Below are 17,594 nucleotides of genomic sequence, written 5' to 3'. Positions count from 1 at the left end.
GCTTTCAGAGTGTGAAAGATAATATGCAATTATGCTTTTGGTTTTATTTTGGAGGGTTTTTGCAGCTCTTTGAAAACATCATTACAGTAAAAGTTACAAAACACTTTTTAAGACTGAGAGGTACAAAATGCAAATTGTATTAGTAAGAATTACTGATTGAAGATTTCAGCAAGTGTCTTTGAAAGCTGGACGACTAGCATATTGTTAGCTTGAGAAGGTTTTTTAGAATCCTGGGATAAATTTTTTGTATAGGTAAAAGACTTAAATTTCTCAAACTGATGATCTTAGGGGTTTGAGTTCTGAGCAAAAAGCTACTTGGAGCTGGCTAATAACAAAGCTCCCGGCAGGGTATTTATGCAGCTATTTCCAACTTCTCTGGAAGTACTTTGCCTCCCATTAAATCGTTGGTATAATATGCTTGATATTCTTTGCACTCAGAAAGCAATCATTATCAGTAGTAATTGATATATAAAAATATGTTTGAGATTTTCAAAAGGAATAGGCTTATCAAGATTCTCAAGCACAGGACAAGGCGAAAACCAGACTCTGTGAGGGCAGCATACAATACCTCTTATTGTATTCAGCCTTCTGTACGTTCAAGCCAGACCCCTACCAACATGTTATAGATGAGGTTTCATATAATATCTGCAGTGATTTCAGTGAAGCTCTAGACCTGATTGCTAGGTCCTTAAAACTTTGAAGTCTCCTCTTAGTCTCCTTCTATGCAACTCAGCTTTGCAAATATTCATGTCAGCCTTGTGAGTGACACTGGTTCCTTCTCAAATGTCTGAAGCACTAGTGGCCTCAGGTGGGGAGATGGAGTGGTACAGAGGTTGCACTCAGAGAGAAAATTTTACTGTGGTGTCAAATTTAAGAATTTGAGCATGGGAACAGTTTCAGGTAGGAAAATCATAGCAAAGCTTATCCCATCACAGAAAAATGGTATTTTCATATCTGTTCTCTTTTGAACTTTTACAGGAAAGATGATATCAAAATCCCTTTATTATACTTAATTTCTTCAATTTATTATACTTATTATATATAACTGAAATCAAAATAGTCAGATAAGCCACATTCTTTTCTACCCCAGAATTTTCCTTTCAATTAAAACATAATTTCATAAAATTGTCCCATCAAAATGAAAAGCAAGTATTGATTGTATTCTTCCATCTCAAGTTGACATGGAAACAGAAAATTATTTTCTTCTTAGTCTACCTTACTTTACAACACAAATGTAATACAATGGGGGATCGCCATTAGGTGTGCTTTCAACCAATATGGCTTTATTCAAACCTTTTTTTAACTCTGCAAAGAGCCAGACTGGTATATCTTGTGTGATATGCTGTCTTACACTGGTGGCTGTTAGCAGAAAATGACATTTTTCCTAGTCTTGAGTGGCACTGTAAAGAGTGATGTGAATTATAAAACAAGATTAATGGTTTAACAGAGAGCAAACTTCAGAGATGATTCTTGCCATTCTATTCTTTTCTAGACCCTATTCTGGAATTTTGTATCTCTGGATGGATTTTTATATTCACCAAAAAGCCTAATGAACTAAAAGCCAACAATGTTTATATGTATATAAACATATTTGTATGTGTACATATATGTATATATACAATTAATGTTGATTAACAGGGACAGAGTTCAGAACATAAATTTCTTATTCATAGAAATTAGTACCTTGCACTACCCTGGTAATACAAAAGATCTGAAGACCCTGAAAATATTTCATTCATGGTATCCATGAACCAACTATCATTGACAGAGTTGCAGGTAGCTTTTAAAACTAATGCAGATGAGTAGAAATACAATGGGAAAAATTATTTTTAGACATTTTTATTAAACTGTCAAAAATTCTAAGGAATTATCTAACAAAGAAAATTAATTTATCTCATAATTAGTCAACATATTTATTGTATATATTTAATTTTCTGAGGAAAATCTGGTAAATTACAAATTGACCAACAAAAGCAAAGATAGCGAGAACTAAAAAATTCTTTAAAATCTGAAATGTATAATTTTTAGAGGGTTGTTTTCCAAGTGATGTTCACTTCTTTGTTCAGTTCAGTTTTCAGTATTTCACTTTTTTTCTTACTTTCACTTAATCCAAGCAACAAAATGCAGCTTCACGGGTAAGGAATATGTGAAGAAACCAGCAGTTCCCCAGAAACCATAAGTCTAACCACATTCCATTAAAGGCAGTAGGGTTTGTGTTCAAATGCAATCTGTCTCAAATTTGGGGTGACTAAGGAGAGAAGAGCAATTCCCTGAATTGGGGTGATGGCATATGTCTGTGGGAGTAAGAAAGGACAAAGAAATGAGAAACCCGAGGAAATTCTGATTTAGTGGAGGAAGGAGGTACAAATTCTTCAGGCTGTATCACCAACCATAGTGTTAGACGGTGGGAAGAGGGTTTGTAAAGCTCTGTTCTCCCTGCCAGGGTAAGCCCAGCAGTACTGGTGTGTTGGATGTATCCAGGGACAGGAGTTGTGCTGAGGGGACCTCCAGGAGAATTGTGCACAGCACAACACAGCAGCCTATCACACCTCTTCCCACACTGCTGAACCTCACTGCTCTGCAGACCTTGGCAAGGGCCTATTGATCATGGGGACCCCTTACAATTACTGAAGGTGGTTGCTGTGTTGTATGTGTTTATTTCTGCTCCCTTGGTGCCTGGGCTAAGGCTAGGGGTTCTCTGCCTACCTTGTAAGACAGTCTGTACTTCATTCTTCTGATACAGCTGAGAGAGAAACTATTTTAGTAAAATAAAAAAATAAATAAAATAATAAAAAAGAACTACAATCTAAAACACTTGCAAACCAAGTCTGTTTCCTTCTTTCATCTCCTGGAGTTAGAAAAATACTATTGGAGATGCTTGTGCTTTTCCTGAGAACCAGAAGATATGCTTGTTAAAAGCATTTTCTCATCTCCAAGCAAATTCAGAATGTTTCTGATTATATACTCTCTGAAGGAGCTCTTCTGCTCTCTCTGCTGTTTTTTTTTTTTTGTACTGACTTTTGTATTAATTTGACTATAACAACTGAGACTGGTTATTTTACTGAGTTAGTGTTTAGTTAGATTAGTGAACCGAACTCATCATGAGCTCACACAATCCTTACTTTCAACATGAGTAAGATAGAAAAATGTGTGGCAAGACAGATTCTTGTGGTTGGACATCCTGATGGGACCCTCAATTTGGTATATCTAGTTCACAGTTAGGTCAGATGTAGCATACTGTGAAATGGCACCCTAACAATCATTTTGCAGGCATTAATGACCATTTAGTACTAAAGATAAAATTATAGGCTATATTAGGTGTGAATTATATGCTTTTATTGATTTTCTATTGATATTACCTATTCTACACTAAGACAAGTCTGATTCTTCACCTTATTCTGCAGGAGATACTGTAACCTACAATATCTAGCTGAGAATTAACAGAAGAAATAAAGGTATCTGAGCTAACACAGAAGTCACATACCAAGATGAACATTTTCATGATAGGATAATCACGATTTCTGTTACTAAGCTCTTCCCAGTCAGCATATGAGTCAGACAGAGCTCCAAAGTGATAAATCTCTTGAATCAACATGTCTCTGCAACTTCAAGCTTTTCAGAGCTCTCAGATAATTACAAGAACTTTCTGTTCCTTCAGAAGGAATAATATTTCTTGAGGAAAAAAACCAATTTCATCAACAATGTGGCCCTTGCGATATAAGAAATTGTAAATCATCTGGGCAGCAAATCTGTGGAAACAAAGCAAAACAAAACAAGACAAAATACTGCAAAACAACCTTTGTGGGAGCTCTATGATGTGCATTAAAACTTTACTATCAAAAATCACTCCTGGTGTGCTACACAGAATGTACACCCAAAGAAGATGAGGCATTCTGAATTGAAAAGCACTAAAACCATTCACCCCTAAGCCTCTGTTTTTCTACATGAAAAGCAAATTACTACACTTATCAACAACCAAAGCTGAAAATGCAAATGTCTTCAGCTATTTTCAGGCAGAGGTTACATAAATTATTGTTATCCTCACTCTAGAATTTTGAGAACTAAACAAAATTCTAAATTTTATAATTTCTAAAGAAATTATAAATCTCCATTTTAAAGGAAAACATAACTGAATAGAAGAAACTTGTGTATTTCATGAGTTTCATACTATATCAGTCCATGAATGCTCACAGCTTTAAGCAGCTGATAGACATATTGTTCAGGCATAGTTAGGTGCATTGAGATTTGGGTGCCAGCCCATGTATTTGCTTCAAATATCAAATCAATTGCATGTTGTTTTTCCAGCAGGCTAGAAAATAGGGATAACTTCAGCATTAATGAAAAAGCTACAGGTGCATGGATTTGGTCAACTAACAGACCTAAGAATTTCTGGCATAAAAACACCTGCGACAGCTTCATTAATTACTGTTGACATGGAGACACAAAAAAGAAAGGGGAACAAATTTTGGGGATAAAAAAAGATGAAAGCAGTATGTGTGACTGCCACTCTGTGGTTATCATCTTGGTAGCTTATAGACAAGTGTATAACAATAAAAACACACTTCTGAGATCTGCAGGTGGAAGCAACTCTCTCTTTGTTCTTAAGGTTTCCTTCTTCTCAAGCAGGAAAGATGAACAGATCAGTTTTATTGGAGCCCACAAGTCATTCAAGATAAGAACAACTTAGTATGTGAGTAAAGGGGTATGTGGTGCTTTGTTTTACTTGTTTTTATTAGCATTATTAAGACATTTAACCGGTAAAGAACCTCTTCTTTACAGTACACTTAGAAATATTTCACTCATCCAACACCTAGCTTACTAAACTGTTTGAGTTTCTGCAACTTCCTTCTTACTTAGAAATTAACACAGTTTAACAGATAGCCCTATCTATCAGGGATGGTTAGTTATACTTATTTGTCATCTCCCTATCACAAATTTTTGCTAGGAATTGTTTCACCTCCTTTAATGGTCAAATTTCTCTCCTTCACAGATATTCACATCAGTACCAAATATTGGTATTGGTACAAGATACAATACCCTTGTACCAAATATTAATACAAAAATAACAAGGTTTTCATGGAAGATTTTGGCACAATAAGCAGGAGTAGGTTAAATATCCTAATAGCAAGGAAGATGAAGTAGATGAAGGATCTCCTTATTTTGAAACGACAGAGAAAGTAAAGACCTGTATGTATTATTTGATCATATGATGGGTGTCAACTATCAATCCAAAGTGGACATGACAGAAGATGCCTAAAATGCTTCAAATTAAGTTTTTCCATAACTGTCAGGAAACACTGAGTGTTTGGCATCAGGGAGACACATTCAGTGACGCCATGCAAAGTTCTGCTCAGTCATCTTTGTGAAAGATGAACTAAAGTTGGAACAGATGAAGACCAAAATTCCCAGCACAACCTGGAGCTTGTTTAGCTTAGTGAGTGCAGTGCCAAGAAAGGATATGGTTCTTTCTGGCAAATATAACAAAAATGAGAGCTGGAAATAATGCTATTTAATCCAAAGAATATTGGCACAAATGAGTATGAAATGACTGCAAATACTGTTAAACTGAAAACGAACATAAAATTTTTGGCTACCATGAACCTGGGGGCCTTCAATAGCACTAGTAGGTTCAAGAACATATCTAGCTTCAAGATAAATGCTTGACTAAACAGAAGAAAATATTGTATGACTTACCTTTGAGTCTAGGGGATTCAGTGAGAAAGACTATATCAAGTTTTTTATTTTTATTTGTATTTGGTTTAAGTGGCAAGGTTCTGGTAGCAGTGGGGGAGCTGCAGGGCCACCTCTGCAGTGCAGAGGTCCCTACACCAGCCCAGAAGGATATATTCTGAGGTAAGTTGCAGCCTGTGGAGAGACCAGGCTGGAGCTGCAGATCATGGTAAGAACCCACATTGCAGCAGGGGAAAAGTGTGAGAAGGAAGGAGTGACAGAGAGATACTGTTATGCACTGATGGCGACGCCCCACTCCCCATCTCCCTGTGCTGCTTGGCATGGAAGAGGAGGTAAAGGAGTCAGAAATGAAGGAGGTAAGTTAGTTTTTGTTTCTCAATAACCAACTCTATTTTCAATTGGCAATAAGTTAAATTACTTTTCTCTGTTTTGCCCATAATGGTAATTGGTAAGAGATCTGCCTGTCTTTATGTCCACCCATGAGCTTTTTCATCACATTTTCTCCCCCATTCTATTAAAGGGATATTGCTAATTGCTAATCACTGGATATTGCTAAAAATTTCCAACTACATATCATTAATTTACTGTAACAAGGTAACTGGTGTTCACCAACTGCTTTTCTTTGTCTACTTGCCACACTGACAGACTGCTGTTGAAGTCTAAAATGTTAGTAATTATATAACCAGAGAAAATGAATGGTTTAGACTGTAAACTCAGTGTTGCCCAGAGGTATCTTGAAGATTAGAGAAATAAATGAAGGGGAAACATTGACCAACAATCAGATAGCCTGAAATAAGTTGAGTGATGTTATTTGAAGTCATCTGCCCTTGCTATACTCCATTTTACTTGTAAGAAAGAGAAAAGTACACATTTATCTTATCTTGCTGGTTTGAGAGGAACCATGAAAGCTGATATGCTGAGCCAGAACATTGTAGCAACTAGGCATACCCTAGCAGATCAGTATGCAAACTACGTTAGGTCTGCAAGCTACAGTATGCTCTGAGCTGAACACCACCTTCAACATAAAAAGATGCTGTAGCATTGCAGCAGAACAGAGTTTTTAAAAATCTCTTTTTAATTCTTACAGAAAGTACAAGGAAACATTCCTAAGGGAATCCAGGACATTCAGTCTGGAAGTTATAGAAGATAATCGCTGTTTCTATATGAAAATATGCAAGGATAGTCAAGATTTTGTAACTCCTCCCTAAAGTTCCTTCCATGTAAAGGAAGCAACAATTATTCCTCCTAAAATTCTCCTAAATTTCTCCATGGATTTTTAGTGCAAGTTCTATCAGGATTATGCTTACCAGAGGACAAAAGCCTCTAGCTAGCACCAAATCTTATAGTAACTGCTTGAGAATGTTAGGGTGGCTTGAAGGCACTAATTTTCTCTTAGCATCCCAGGAGATCACATTGTGAACAATAAATTCCTTTAGAAACTGTTTAAGTTGTAAACACATGTCCTGAAATAATAGCTGATTTAAAAGAATATTTCATGTTCCTATTGTGTTTGGTTGATTTTTATAGCTGGCAATTATCACAGCTTTGGTGAATCTCCTTTTGCTGAACACTCCTTAGGCTGTTGTTTTGGGTCTACTTATCGAGATGACATTTTTAGAGTTTTCAAAGTTTAAGTATGCTAAATTGTAAATCTACTTTTTGGTCTCCAGATGCTGTCCCAGGATATAACATTCCCCAAATAACACCTTATTGTGAGAGGCAAGATCTCCCACAGTATAGCTTCCTAGGCCCTATGACTAATGCAAACTCTCCCAAATGCTTCAGTTATTAAAAACCCATCCTTTTCCAGAGCACCATTTTGGCTGACACTTTGGTTTACAATTTACTTCCTCTGGATCAAGCAACAGTTATAGCTTATAATATGTGTACCTTGTGCAAATCTCCAATATACTTTGTCCTGACTTTAGGTATCCCATCAAATATATAAAAAAAAAAAAATAAAAAAAATAAAAAAATTCTATTTCTTTAACAATTAATTTTTCCTTTCTACTTGGATCAGAGTTGTGTAAGTAGTGCAGAGTCTTTCCTTGCCTCTTGGATATGAATTTTTACACCTCAAAAAAAATCTCTCTCATCTACTATCCCTCTCTACAAAACACTAGATCAGAAAATGTCTTTTATAACACTCAAGCATGTTCTTTAGATGATGTCTGATACCTTTCTTCGGTGATCAAAGATCATCTGTGGCAACAGCCAAAATTTTTTAAAAATACCTTAATGTAAATGAGTATAATCAAAGCTTGACTATTCTTTCTTAGCTCTTTTTCCAAAATGGAGGTAGAAAATTGGGTGAAAATGGAGTTTTCAGCCTGACACAGATACAAGTACAGAGTTCATATTCTCCAAGTGAGTTCAGAAATTATACATAGGCATATTCCCTAAATCACAATGGTAATTATTGTGACCTAGAACAAGTACCTTAATTTTAAAGTTATTTTAATTATGAACATTGGTGAATTGCAGAGGTTTGGGAGGGAAACTGGGGCAAAGCTTTGCCATATCTCTGGTGCAATGAACGTGCTCTAGAAGAGTTCTGGGAAGGAAGGCTCTGTGAGAATGTGTCAGGACTGAAGTCCTACTTCAGATTGGTCCCTTGGGATTTATTGTCCAGTTAGTACCTTGCAACACTCACAATTCCTTTAGTACTTTTCAGTGAACTTCACTAAATTGCAGGGTTGGGTAATGGTTTGGACAAAAAGTATGATTTGGCAAAATAACCTACTGATTGTAAAAGTATTTGATTAAAAGCTTTATAGGTCAAAATACCCACGTGAAGTGATACCATTTAAACATCTTTGTGGGTATATAGAGCTCTGAGGAAATACCACAAAAAGTAAATAGCAAAAACCAAAGAATTTGAACTTTTTTGTGGCTATTCTTATTTATATTTAATAATTTTGCATACCTTTTTCCACTGGCTATTTTTGACAGTGGCATGTACACTGTGACTACATTTCAGTCAAAAATTCATATACTGTACCTAATCTTTAGCTTTCTGATTGCTTGTTAGCTGAACTGACAGTTTAAGAGGAACTCTTTAGCTATCTCTTTAGACACTTAGACAAAGTTTGGACTTTGGAGCTGTAGGTTTCCTGTTATAATTGACATTTTGTTCATCTAAACAGTTTTTTCTTTTAGCTAGGGAAATTACCCCAAATACCTATTAGGAAAAGGCACATGACATAAATCTATTGAAAAGGTAATAAAGACTGTGTCTCTTATTCGTGTCCCACACTACGTTTAATTAACACTGAGTTTATTTGTTAGTAATGAATTAAATCTTTAGTACAAGTCCTCAAGATTACAGTTCAGTTCTCACACTTTTTTGGAGTTCAGCATCCCACCCTGTTATTTGTATTACTGGTAATACAGAACATGTCTGTCTACCAAACACAGATGTGCTCCTATCTGTTCTCGTTAGGCAGTGCTTTATGTTCAAATCCTTACACTAAAAGGAAAAAGGAGATAACCATCTCATATTTCCCTTAACATATAATGTAGTAAAACATGCACACAGGCATTTACCAAAGAATCAGTGATTCACAGTCACACATTACATGATACTCCTACGTCCATAATCTCAGCTTCATACAGCATGCATAAGATACTGCTTCATTACACAGCTCAGCTTCCCAAACTGTCCTCACACCATCATTGCTTCCTATTTCAGCTTGACATAGGTTCTCTCCCAGATTTTATTTTACTATCTACTTTGATGTTTCAGAGACTCAGTGTGCTTCAAGTACTGACTGAAAAACTTCTCTCCCAGTAAACCATACACTCGGAGTAACTTTGCTCTTTACCAGCCAGATGTAAATGGAGCACGATACAAACTACAGGGAGTCTGCTTTGCTCTGGTATCAGGACATAAGCCATGGGAACACATAAAACAGACAAAGAAAAATCTCCCTCCTTATGTGGAGATAAGCATAATAGACGTACCAGAAATGACACTAATACAGAATATTCCTAATTGCTTCTTTGATCAGTAGAAACTGGTGTCCCAAGCACTGAGAAATAAAGGTTAAAATTCCTTACATTGTCATGGACTTTGAAAGTGATCTTGGTGAATCGTAACTTCTTGTATCTTATTATATATATATATATACATAAGAATAATAAACCACACTCCACTTGTCTGCTATGCCTCTTTTTAAAGCAAGGGTTGCAGAGATTAACACACTGGAAAATCAAGTCAGTAGGCACCTGCCAGTCAATAGAAATACTAATAAAGCCAGTGAGGATCTCAGAAGGAAAGGCAGAAGGAGAAGAAAAAATACAAAGAAAAATTCTGTAACTACATTTTACTGAGCAATGCAGCTAACTTGGTAATGTATTATAAAGTCTCAAACAGCACACACAATTGCACACACAGCTTAGTAAAAAAGTCAAGAGAAACAATGTTTGCAATTTCTTTCCTTGGAAGGAGGGCATAGAACTAGCAGGAGAAATCCGCCTCTTGCTTTGTGCCTATCATGTCCTGAAGCCTGGTGTACATCCTCAGCAATTTAACAGGGTATTAGAATTTATGTGAGCTCTATGTATCTTTACTACTATACTAGCAGAAAAAATTCCCCCCCAAAAAAATAAATCCCCCCATCATCTAAAGCCAGCAAAAAACTAGAATGTTGCTGATCCAACAGTAGACAACAATGTTGGCATGAGATGAAGAAGGGCAATTGGAAATGACAATTCCTATTACTCCAAGATAGAACAAAAATTAAATTGCTCACAGACATAAAATGAAATGAATGAGATAATTTAAAGGAAGAGTTCAGAAATTTGTGAAGAAATTAAAATGCAACTACTGAAGGTTTCTCAGTGGTCACAGATAAAGTCCTTATTAACACAACAGTATCTGAGAAGGCCATGAATCTATAAAACTCTCCTCCACAACTACCTGAGATCAAAGAAAGGGCCAGTAACACAGACCGCAGTTTCCACAGGATTAAGGGATGTCAAGAAGATATCAGATGCCTTCAAGTTTAAAAGAGCTGACCTGAAGGAAAAGCCTTGGGAAAATATTTTTAGAAGGAAACAGAAAGTTGAGGTTTGTGGTAGAAGAGGGAAGGAATTTGTCTTCCAGAAATGGAGGAACATAGAAGACTTTACTAATAGCTTTATCTCCAATTTTAACTCAGAGGTTCAGAGAGTGAGCAGATTGTTCATCTCATGTTACAGAACAAGGGGAGAGGGGAAGCTTTATGTTAGTGTTTTAGTACAAAGGATTGCTTAAATTTATAGATAAATGTATGAATAAATAACAAAATCAGCCCAACAGGGAAAGTGACACAACCTAGGCAAGTATAGATGATAAATTCTGTATTATTGCATCTGTATGTATGCTAGTACCAAGAAGTCCTGAACCGAACAGATATTAAGATTAATAAAATATTAAGTAACAGACTGTTAAAGGAACTGTGTTTTCCAAATAACCAAAATAGTTTACATAATCAGTTATTTTACCTTGAAAAAGAGCAAGAGATATAATTGATGCTCAGTAAAAGATAATGTCTGAAAACTAGGTGTGACCTGCAAATGCTTACGGTGAACAATCTGAAACTTTTTAAGAATATATTACTATTATATCTGTGATAGGCAGCTAAACAGAGAGTATTGCAAAAAGTCAAGGTTACCAACTAAATACTGATATCCAAGCACATTTTTATGTTCTTAAAAGTGCATACAGCCATGTGGAAGAGGACCTCTGTAAAAAATTGGAAACATATGATAAGATCTGTTATAATTTTAGCAATGAATTTTAGAATATGTAATCAATTTGCCAGAGTAATGGGATACAATTTTAGTATGGTATGTTGAAAAATGGTTAAAAAAAATAAAGCTTAGGAATGAACACTAGATAGACTATATTGTCTGTTATGTTTGGGATGGAATTTGGGTTGTTCAGAGGAGTTTCCCTTAAAAAAGTCAAGTGTATGCAAAATACCAGCCAGCCTGGCACTTAGAGCAGAGATTTGTGGGATTCTGATTCCATTGCAGAAGGGTTGTCTATCCAGAACACAAGACCCCTTCTGGGAAAGAGAACCCCTTTCAGGTGTTTGAATGTAATCTTCAGAATTTCTAAATCTGAGAAAGGATCTTGTCATTTCCATATCCATATTTTCTTCTTAGACACCTTTTTAACAGAAGCAAATGCCAATATAGTGACACAAAAATACAAAGCCATGGGGGATGACTAATTATAGCAAGTTTACATTTCCTTTCAGTGTTTTTTTTTGCCTTTTATCTACAATTCGGGTTTAAAATAATGTTTCATTCATATACTCCTGCCTCATAACATTAATTTAAAATTAATAAATTTAAAATTAATTTTAAAGTTAATTTGGTTTATTACATTTTAATAATTGAATGATGGGGCTTTATTTGTGATTTGTAAAATTAAGGTTGTAAGAAGTATTTCATAACATGAGTAAAACAGCAGAGAAGTAAAAAAGTGAGTGATTTACAAATTGCACAATTAAAGGAAAAAATGTGGGAAAGATAAGCCTTCAAGCTGTCTATAGCAATTCTAATGTAATTAAATAAAAAAAAAAAACAAACAAACAAGCAAAACAAAAAAACCCAAACAAGTGGTGAGAAAAATCCATCCCCTCAAAGAACCTGTTGTCAAAGATGCCAGACCTGCTTAAGGTTCTGCCAAATATGAGATTATCAGCATTGCATTCCAACAATTATCCTCAGCTGCTGATAACTAAGAAATAGAGTGCACATGACCCTTCCCAGTCCCACCAGATGGAATTGTGTTTAATCAGGTTTTAAGGAAAAAGGATTTTTGGTCTGCCAAGCACATGAAACAGAGTAAAGCCTTATCTAGATGGAGGATCTCTTTGGCACAGACTGACATGACACTGGCATGAAGTTCTGAGGTTGTGAAGGATGTTAGTGACAATACCACAAATGTCAGAGTGATATTTTTGATAAAGTAGAATGAAGAATATTTATTATTTTCAGTGAACTTCCATTAAACTGGTATATATATATTTATACACATTCTTTTATTTGTCTCTGTATTTATGAAACCATGATCATTGTGGTTAAGTCTTTTAGTGAAACCAAATGCTGCAAGTAATTTCTGTGGTAAGGAATTTCTATGAACCTTCCACTAGCAACAATTGGTGCACTGAAAAGGAAAGTTTAGAAGCAGAAAAAAGTACAGTAGAAGAAAATCTTCAGAGCTCATGACATAATTACTAGGTGCTTCAGAAACACTAACAGAGGCTATCAGAGTGGCTCACAAAACACCCAGGAGCTATTCTGGAAGCATTTCTTCCTCTTCTCCCTAGCCCCACAGAATACAGCTGTACAAGACCTGAATATTTTATTACATTCCCTAATAGGAGGAATCATCTGAGAGTTAAGACACTATTTCTGTACCAGCAACAGCACAATACTAACCCACATCACCTAATTTGATTTTTATTGTGACAGAGTGACTCTGACTCTGCATATTAATATAGTACATTTTTAACATGGTTTGCTGGAGACCCATAAATTTCCACAGCAATCCAGCCACTACCTCATCTCTAGCACAGCCGAGTGCTCAGAGGTCTACAGGATTTATTTTTCTTTTTTCAGCTCAGCAAGAGAATGTATGGTTTGCAGAGCAAAGGCTTTTGTCCAACCATGAAACAACTGCAGTCATGTATCACTTTGTTATAATTGGTGGGAGAGGTTGATTTTATAATGATGACTAATGTACATTTCTGGGAACATTGGAAGCTACATCAGACCTAGTTTAAATAAGAGGTGTTTATATCAGTGTGCCTTGTAATCTTCCCTTTTTGTGCCATAATACAGTGACACCATATGCTAATGACAAGTAGTCTCAGAGTTGTTGATTTTCACTGGTGTTCATTATATCCCTGTCATTGTTATCACTGATGGTTTTAAAGATAAACCCAAGACAACACCATAAATTAGATCTAATGTCTAATCATATATTAGACCCTGTCGAGCTCTAATTACTCTGATGATACTCTAACTTTAAGTTTTGCCTAAGTTTAAGACAGTTCATTCAACTGATTTTTAAGTGCACAGAATTTAATGGAAATAATTGCCTTTAATTTATGTATTTCTGTAATGGTTTCCCTGGAGAGAAGAAATGTGAATAGCACCCGGCAACACTAAATTCTTTGTAAGTAATCTCTTTAGAAAGATAAGGGTCAGCTGAAGAGTTTCAATCCCCTACAAAGGGTCTAAGTCACATTTGAGGCATGTTATTACCAACACTTGCACCATGGGAAAGCCTATGTTACTAGTGTTGAGGACAGACTATGCTACAGTCTTACTTGGAAGTAAAAGTTCAAACACAATTTTCTTATAAACACGGATCAGAAAATCACATGTATTTTCTTGTTTTGTTTACCGTGGTCTCAACTGAAAATGTCAGTCTAACATCCAGCCTTTCTCTTTGATCAATTTTTTTTTTTTTTTTATGTAGACAGGAAGAATGAAACTGGAAAATAAGACAATATATACCCTGCATCACTCTCTAACGCCTTCTCAATCTTTAACACTAGTCATTGCAACCAACATTGACAGAACAAAGAAAGTTTACAGAGCTGACAGGTTATCATAAACCCTAGTCATGGTGATAACTCTTATTTAGACTGATTCCTCTAATGTAAGAAAATAAGGTACCAATTTTTCACTGTAAGCAGGAACCTCATGAACAGAAAAGTTAGAATTTACTCTTATTGAAAAGCTGAACAGTGGTCAAGATCTACTTGTTTACCATAAGGGATCTAAATACAAGAAATTATTATGGCCTCATAATCTAAAGCCTGATAGAAAGCTTTCAGTAAATTAGGTTTGGACCTTTGGCTGCAGGCAGTTCCAAAGTTTAGTTGACCCTGAGTGAGGGTAACTGATTCATCTCTCAAACAGATGAGCTTTCTCTGTCTCACTGACAAATATTATTGATAAGATGTTCTTTTTGGAAAAGAACTGAAAGCCTGACAGTCAAGATAACTTCTACCATAGCAGCTGTAGCTACACTAACCTCCGAGCTTGAAAAATGTAGTTGCAGACTGCTTCAGGAGAGTAGTTAATATCCCTTTTCCTCTCAGCACTTTGTGCAGCATTATCACCATTTATCTTAGAAAAACCCAGGAATTGATTCCAAGGGAAAAGTTTGCTTCTTGCTAAATCAATCCATTTTGTCTGGTCTTTCTTGAAGAAGAACTTGTAAAATATATCACTTTCCAATTTGTCACTGTCTGTGTTACAAGTGTTTATATAAAATAGCTTGTGTAGTATATTCAATTATCTCTGTTATCTATGGAGATGGTCAATGTTGCACCACATATAATCATCACAATATTGTAAATTTTGTAGTTTTTTTTTTTTTTTTTTTTCAATGAGCAACACTTATAAATAAATTAGAAAATTTAGTTCCATCTGTCCCATTACCAGTATCTCCATCAGTACTTAAATGAAACTGGATATTTGTGCTTTGGTCAGCAACTTTAATTATTCATTTTTCCAATAAGCAAAAAGTCCAACATGAACTTAGAGTAGAAGATTGTGCAGTTTCCTAATAAAAAATAAATCATTGAATAAATGAAAAGGGTTACAGCTCAACAAACTCTTAGATAGCCTTCAAAAACACAGTTATATGTGCTTTTAATACAGCATATTTAATAGTCTTTTAGAGATATTATTCTCCCTTGGTCTGTAGTACATTGGGAGGTTTGGAAACAGTACTGTGGCAAACAGTAGATAACAGTCCAAGTACTACTTGAGGTCTCTTCCATAGGAAGGCTAGGAGATGGGTGAGAATGAGGTAATTTTCCTGATAATTCCCCCATGTACACAAGTTAGTTGTGGTATACATAAAAGCAGACTTGCACCTTCATGTATGACAAAGCTATCAGTTGTTATTTCCATTCTGATATCCTGTTTTCCAGTATGACTCTAATTTTACAAATCCAAAGGCATTTGAACTAATATTTCCCATAATTTCCCCTGATCTGTGGAGAAGCATTGCTGTTATTCCCATTGCTATGAAAACATACTTTGTTTTCCTGACTTAAAATGTTCCTGAAGACCTTTGTCAAGCTATGTCAGCTTTGAAATTGGGACTTGAAAATTAGCAGGTAGTTGCCCATTACTTGAATGGACCTTTGGACTCCCTTTTAAAACCTACTAAAATTTGGCCACAATTGTAAATCTTTGAAATAGTGATTCACAAAAACACAGTAGAAATTCTGACAATTAAATTCCTTTTGTTGAGAATGCAAGAAAGCCAAGGAAGCACAGGATTTTCTCAGCAGTAGGCTGCACAAAGGTAACTTGAACTGAGAGTAGGGAATATAATCTAGGCAACATGAAGGAAAGGTCTTCACAAATTAAATGCTCTAGGTATACAAGGGCTGAACTAGTTGTAGAATGAGAATCTGAAGTCAGAAGACAATGGGAAAACATTGAAAAAACTAATCAACAATGAAAAAAATCTGGATTAGAAAATGTTAAATAGAAACCCTACAGGAAAACATAGAAACAGTTTTTAAAATAGCATTTAAATTAGATTCCAGTTTCAGAACAGTTTTGGCCTGTGAACTGAAAAGAAATCCTGATCAAAATTGACTTTATGTCATGATTATACCAATTTTTCAAATATCTGAGTCATTATACATTAAACCAGGTTTTATACATGTATGCTTATCTATATCTCTGTTGGGAGAGGAAAAATTTTGGTTATAAAAAAAAATCTTTTTTCAAGTCCTTTAACACAAATAAGCTATAATGTGAGGTTGTACTGACTCCCTGGTTCCAGATGGACTGAACAAAAGTGGAACTGAACTACACAGACCTCTGCAGTTCCCAGTCCAGTATAAGCAAACAGTCAAAAGTACATAAGTAATAAATAGAGAATCAGTTTTAAATTAGATCTTACTTTTTTCTGAGTTAGTTTTCTTATTATTTGTATTAGGAAATAATTAACAGGTTGTCAGAGCAATCTAATATTTTATATTTTACTCAGTGAAAATTTGGGGGCGGATTAAATTTGTCAGAGAGCCAAATCTAATTTTTCACCATTCTTATCTGTATTTTCAGGCTGTCAGAAATCCCCAACAGAGACCACTCTGAATAGCAGACCAGTTGACAGAAGACCGCTTCCCTACGAGAGCTATTCTTCATATAGAACACCTTTCTTCACAGAAAAAAGTTCATATTTTGCTTTTTTTTTTTTTTACATTTTTTCAGTCGTAGTAAAAGAAACACATATTTAGCATTAAAAACGTGGATCTAAATTTAAGAATTTAGAGAATTAACTTGCTTAGAGTATACCTGTCAAGGCAAAATCTATGCAGAATCATTAAAAAAAAAAATTAACATCAAAGAAGATACAAGTGCATGAAAGTAAAACTGAAAATAGTTCCCTGTCCAAAATCTGCCCAAATAATTACCTATTGCAAGTTCTTTTATAAATAAGTAGTTATTTGCATTGTAAAAAAAAAAAAATGTTTTTTTTTTAAAGGAGTTTTTTTTTAAACTAATTTTTAAAGATTTTTTTATTTTTCCCCCAATAAGGAAAAAAGGTCCCATGTCTTGTTTGCTCTTTATTTGATTTTGTAGATATTGTGGGAACATCCCCACAACATGTATAAAGACAAAACTGTGCATTTTTCCTTGAAGAGCTTGAGTTTCATGGCCTTTCAAGGGATTTGACCCATAAAACTGAGAATGTCAGGAGAAAGCTTAGCATCCCAAACGATCATTTGTTTGGCTGGAAGAATTCCACTGTTCCAGGGACAAGTGGTTTCTGTGGAGGTTTTCCTGCACTAAGTAACTAACACTGGTTAATCTCATTGCTTACTTTGGTAGGACAAAACCGTAAAGATGGTTGGGCATTTAGC

At 35.3% G+C, this 17,594-nt stretch overlaps 1 protein-coding gene across 11 annotated transcripts in view; it reads right to left on the bottom strand.

The window, feature by feature from the left end:
- The window catches only part of KCNIP4 (potassium voltage-gated channel interacting protein 4), a 431,748-nt gene that overhangs the window by 70,921 nt on the left and 343,233 nt on the right, over nucleotides 1–17,594 (bottom strand). Inside the window, exon 2 of one of the 11 annotated variants that reach the window (XM_032984396.2) lies at nucleotides 1,354–1,359. The exons of the other annotated variants lie outside the window; for them this stretch is intronic. Coding sequence (XP_032840287.1) covers nucleotides 1,354–1,359 — 6 coding nt within the window. The remainder of the gene's footprint in view (nucleotides 1–1,353; nucleotides 1,360–17,594) is intronic. 11 annotated transcript variants of the gene reach the window in all.

Source organism: Tyto alba, unplaced genomic scaffold (assembly GCF_018691265.1).
Source record: "Tyto alba isolate M040663 unplaced genomic scaffold, T.alba_DEE_v4.0 Super-Scaffold_6, whole genome shotgun sequence".
NCBI lineage: Eukaryota > Metazoa > Chordata > Aves > Strigiformes > Tytonidae > Tyto > Tyto alba.
Note: the sequence above shows the minus strand (reverse complement) of the source record. Positions and strands in the feature narration are given on the sequence as shown.